The sequence below is a fragment of the Aplysia californica genome, unplaced genomic scaffold (genome assembly GCF_000002075.1).
Source record: "Aplysia californica isolate F4 #8 unplaced genomic scaffold, AplCal3.0 scaffold00142, whole genome shotgun sequence".
NCBI classification, from domain to species: Eukaryota; Metazoa; Mollusca; class Gastropoda; order Aplysiida; family Aplysiidae; genus Aplysia; species Aplysia californica.
In genome coordinates, this window is record NW_004797412.1 from 523,863 (window position 1) to 529,635 (window position 5,773).

General features: G+C 40.2%; 1 protein-coding gene across 1 annotated transcript in view; it reads left to right on the plus strand.

Moving 5' to 3' along the window:
* LOC101850558 (angiotensin-converting enzyme) overlaps positions 1-5,773 on the plus strand; it is a gene marked incomplete in the record, with an annotated part of 41,911 nt that overhangs the window by 15,024 nt on the left and 21,114 nt on the right. Inside the window, 2 exon segments of the mRNA XM_035969371.1 lie at positions 2,623-2,841; positions 3,620-3,778. Of these exon segments, the coding sequence (XP_035825264.1) occupies positions 2,638-2,841; positions 3,620-3,778 (363 nt within the window).

The following is a 5,773-nucleotide window of genomic DNA, read 5'->3' on the forward strand; positions in this document are numbered from 1 at the left end:
GTTCCCACTCGTCCCTCTTGTTCCCAACTCACTGTACTCTCTAAACAGTACCTTTCCAATGTTTTCGTTCTGCCTTTGTGGTAGCCAGACCTGTGACTGTTAGTGATGATCAGCGCCCTCACCGCTGCACACAGAAGACGTGAGTTTGATGTTCTATCAAGTATCTCCGTCTTCCTGCCGGGATGCGTATCCCAGTCCGCTGTGTCGGCCACAACAACCCGCCTCCTATTGATCTGAATTTTTTCGAAAGCATTTTCCCTTCAAATGTGAACATAGCAAGGTCAGGACAAATGTGACATACAATAAGAAGAGCAAAGCTAACATTGGCAGAGTTTTTGTGGTTCAGAAAGTTCATATTGAAACGTAATTTTAGCTCTATGACGCACGATCATGTATCAATATTAAATAGAACACAAAAAACTGCACGCTAAAACATGGCATGAATAAAAGATACGTTAGTCACATCGTGAAGATCAGAAAGATTCCTACGGTTTACTCCAAAATCAATAATGCAGAGAGAGTCCGAATTTACGAGGCACATCTAACTTTCTAATAGATGAGAACAAGATCTACTTGCAATTTGCGCATTTGCTAGGCATAAAGCGTACAACTGCCTACAATTTAGATAAAAGAGCCCGGGAGAGAGATGACCTTGTAACGATGCCTTGTGGTAGTAAGAGACAACTTAAGATGTTTGACAATAAGAGAGCTGTTGACCAAGGTATAGTTAACTAACACCAGACTCTATTTTTTTTCATGAGCAAAGGACTGCCGAAAGTTGTCCTTCCCGAGACCCCTTTGTAAGACGGACAACAATCAGCAAAAATTCTGGCGGGTTTCAAGTTACCATGAAGAATTACAAATTAGAAGACACACCTGCTAAAAAAAATCCGACCGCAGCAATGATCTGCACCATGTCATGTACAAACCGACGAATCCTTCTACATCGATAGAGCAGGCATCGATGGAAAAAAACGAACCCGCAGACGACCTCGCGAGGGACTAGAGCAATGCGTGTCGTTCAAAGCTGACGGGGAACAAATCTTACAATGACATTTGCTGTGAACAATGCTGGTTGCTTCATTTACCATGAACTTTCTGAAGAAGGAATGGCAAGCGAAGGCTCTAATGCATTCATTGTCAGGGTGCAAATCATATTCTCCAGTGGACGCATTTTTCGTCATAGATAGTGAGCCTTCTGTCACCACGAATGAGTTTTTCAGTGCGTTCAGCATTTATTTCTGTGTTGTTAGTAGCAGAGGAACATCTCAAATTTGCTGATCGTCTGGATAATTTTTCCTCTCTTTAAATTCGTAATACTCTAGATCTTTCTAAATCAACAGTTTGCAGAACTGTTGTGCGTTTTTTTTTTGGTTGTTGTAGAGCTGGGATAAAGAAAAGTGTCATCTCGGTGGATTTTAAAACAACTAAAAGTAAAAGAAGACCACAAGGCACAGCTTATCTACGTTTGCACAGCATTCTAGGAACAATATAGGCAAAGGGCACATGAAAATGAAAAGCTACAGATATGATTACGGTTAGGAGGTTTTGCTCTATCCACTCTATCTTCTATTAATTGCTGGGTCTGAAGCGATATCTAGCCGTGAAGAAAGCATCTCGTTCTGCACGTAAGCGAAGGGTTTCGGCCTCTTGAAGCAATATTCTACAGGCATGGCATGTAGTGCAGAGATTGGAAAATGCTTGCCAGTTCGTCGAAAAATAAAGATGTTTAATCAACTGTGTAAGCTGTTTCTCAATCATGACAAAACCTTTCGTTTTATAGCCATTAATTTACTTGCTAATCCTGGGACGAACAGCCCTCGTATTAGCATCATTTCTAGTAGCAAGACATCGGAAAAGGTGCTCTTACATGGATAATAATGATAGCGTTCTTGCTGCTGCTCTTATTATTGCCACTGAAGTTAGATTCTATTGGTGTTGGTAGTAATACTGCTGCCTGTAGTTGTGGTGCTGCTGTTGTTGGTAGAGGTGCTTCTGTTGTTGCTGTTCTTTTTGCTGTCATTGCTGTTGAGATTGTCTGTGATATTGTATCGTTTGGTACCGTGCTTACTCATTTGTTGTTTGTCACCATGTTTGACGTTTTGGGGTTGCTGGATTTTAAAAAATGTTTAGTTTGCTTTGTTTTGTTCAGTTGTTTTTGTACGTTTAGTTTAAAAAGTTCCTCTGCGTTCCTTACATATTAGATTTATATAAGTAGGATTCATTTAGTTAAGAGCCGATCTTCGTAGCACAGGTAGGCTACTGCTTGATTGTCAAGTTGGTGATGTACTTAAAAGAGGGGAGAAATTCATTATATATTGCTGCCTCTAATGGAACCAAGCGTATTAAAAGTTCGTCCATACGAAAGGTGCCGCGGCGTTTTTTTTGTTTGTTTGTTGTTGTTGTTTTTTTGTGTTTTTTTTTGGGGGGGGGTTGTCTCTAGAGTGAAAAGGTAGAACTGCATCATGATGGTAATCGTGCGTCAGTCATAGTCACGATGCTTATGTCAGGATTTCTCGAACCTGGTCGTCACGTGTATTTCTTGGCATCTCTTTAAAAATGAACTCATCTCCACCTCAGTATCCCGTTCTCCTAAATGAAGTATTTCTTGTTTGTTTTCAGAATTGACTTCCGGCGATGGATTACCTGCGGCTGTATCTTGTTATCGCCGTAACGGCTGGGTTTGTCAGTGGTATCAAAGCCACTCTCATCTCCGACCTGTCCGAAGCTCAATCGTTCCTAAACGACTACAACACTATGATGGAGGTGGTCTACTCGAAGTCCATAAAAGCAGCCTGGGCCTTTTACACCAACATCACTGACCACAATCGGGAGGTCATGGTAGGTTTGGAGTACTTGTCATGATTTGTCGTACTTGTTTCAGCAGAAGAGTTAGCCGGCAAGTCGGGAACAGTGGGTTGTACGTTCTTGACAAGTCATATGGTTGGTCTAGGTTTGAATCCAAGTAGGAAGGAAATATGGTTGATTTTTTTCTAGTCACTATCTGAATGTTTCCTTTCGGCCTGGTGTCCAAAAGAGACTCCGTGTTCCTTTTCCCGAAGACGACATACATTGCTTTTAGCTCGGAGGTAAACATTGTAAGCAACAAAAGCAGCTAGTATCTTTTAAAAAAATGTTAGGTCTTTTGGGTTGTCTTGTTTTGCCTTTTCATTTTGTAGTGCTTTACATCCTTAAATTGCTGTTTTGGTGTGCATGGAAGGAGAGGTGGATCCTAGCTGATCATTCTATGAGTTGCTTGAGGAATATGCAAAGGTACTTGGAGACAAAACCTGTACTCTAAAATTAAGTTCTAGCTGAGTTTAACCACAAAGCCAGTGCTTATTGCTATAATTTGGTCTTAGGTTTTGGTTCGTTTCCTGGGGATTTTTTTTTCCTTCTCTTCATGATGGTTTTATCAATTTTAATATGTGAAGCTAGTCCTTTGCAGAAATGTACCTCTCTTTATAGCAGAATTGCCACTGACGATTACATAGTTTGAAGTTGACGGAAGAGGTTCGGATGATGATGATGATGATGGTGATGATGATGATGATGATGATGATGATGATGATGATGATGATGATGATGATGATGATGATGACATTGTACATATCAACAGGTTGCGGAGGATCTGTATAGTGACCAAGTGGCCCAACAAGCGGCCAGAAACGCCTCCCAATATAATCTGACTATCATGGACCAAACGATGAGAAGGGAGTTCATCAAAATCATGGACATTGGGTCTGCGGCCCAGACAGACCCCGTGAAGCAGACACGGGTAAGGAAATTATCTGTTCTTTTTCCGAACTTTCTGTGCTTCACTTGTCTGTAGTGTCTGTGCCATTTCATGACAGCACGCTGTTTTCCTCCAGTCATTTTAATAAAGTATATGTTCACGCGAGCTCCTCTTGAGTTCTTTGCGTATTAAGCTCGTCGTTCCACCAAAGCCCTGCTCTGGCCAAGATCATTTTCATTGTGTCTATTTTCATGCTTACAACCCTTTCGTTCCAAAGCATAATTTGCAAAGGCGGGCACGGTCATTAATGATTATTATGGACCAGCGCACAAAATTTTTCCTCGAGCGTGGCCGGTCGACAGTGCAAAAAAGAGCGATATTCTCCTCCTAGACTCATCTTGGCGGTAAGCAGCATTATGAATGCTGTCAAGCGAGCCAAGTCGTAGGCCAAGGTCAGAGACATCAACGGTAACGAGGGCGTTTAGGCTTCTTTTAAAGCTTGAATAAAAACCCAAAAAAACCAAAACACCAAACATAAAACTTCTGGCAACTCCCTAAAAATATAAGGTTGGAAATGATTCTTGTCAAATAGCTCAAGTTCTTGATGCTTTTGATTATTGCTCTGAGCCCCGTTGTCCCTTGCTCATACCAACGAATATACACACACTACTTCATTAGCCACGTTTCCTCACTTATATAAGAGCATACTTATTTCGTTTCATAAATAGCTTCTGATTCTGTACTCATTGTTATTGTTCCTTGAGGTCACACACTGCGCTACTCCTTTTATTTGCGAGTCTTGTTCTTCCAATATCCCTTTTCCTAGAATTATTTTGGCCTCGATTCTAGGAATGCAAATGAATGTTTCTGTTACTTATTTAACAACATGTTATTAGTTTTCCCTTTTCCCTCAACGCGTAGACTCCCTTACGAATCTATTCGTGGGTAGTTTGTTCAAATCTTCAAAGCCCAGAAATCAAACTTGTTCAAGAGATGAACTGTTTCATTCTTTTAACAAGTTTACCTATTATACTATGTATCTTTTCTTGCCCTTTTTTTTACATTCAGATTTTGAATTTTGACAAAATATTTCTTGAGCACATGCAAAAAATACTTCAAATCAAGAAAGTTCTTTTTTTTTAAATTCTAAATCTTGGTCTTAGTACAATGTACATTTTTAACAACTGGCCGATGAATATTAAATATAGTCCTACCTAACAGTTGATTTTTCTACTTCTATTAATGCTCTTCTCGTTCACAGAACAAGGTTCTTCTTATAAACGATGTCCTTTGCTCTTAGCACAGACTCCTCTATCCCTTTGATCCGGTGTTTACTGAACAGTGCTTCACGAAGAATGCCAAAAAATGTCGATGCAGCGGGTTTTGAATAGATGAAATGTATAAAGTGTCCTTGAGCTAGACAAAGACATATTATAAGCCCAGCTATTTTTTTAAAAACGGAGTAAAACAGCACGGCCACGAGCAAGGGGCTGTTTTTGAAATAATTTGTTAAGTTAAATATCATTTTTGTCATTCCATCATAATAATATAGCAAAATTATTTTCGGGGATCAACAAGACGTCTTTTCTCAGTTTCTTTTTTTTTACTTTGCTGACAATAGCAACCGGCGTCTGTGGTATCGTGGTTAGGTGTTTTGCTGCCACATGCAGGAGACCCACGTTCAGTTCCGAGTGGGTAGAATCTTTATCGATTATCTTGATCTTTCTGCTGGGATGTTTTATCCCTATTAGCCCGGTTTGGCCCAGACAGGCAGAGTCAAAAGGCTGCCTCCTAAATGGTCTAAATTGTGTCGCTGGAGACGTAAAACACCTACATTAAAATAAAACAATTGCATAAGCACCTCTGGTGCCATTCAATTATTGATTAATTATAAACACGATTATTGTAGTCTACGTGAACTGACTTTTGCGTACTAAAAGAAACACACAGAAAACAGCAGGATATTAGCCTACGTAGACCTTATGTTCAGCTCATTCATTTGTGATAAGGCCCCGGACACACACACACACACACACA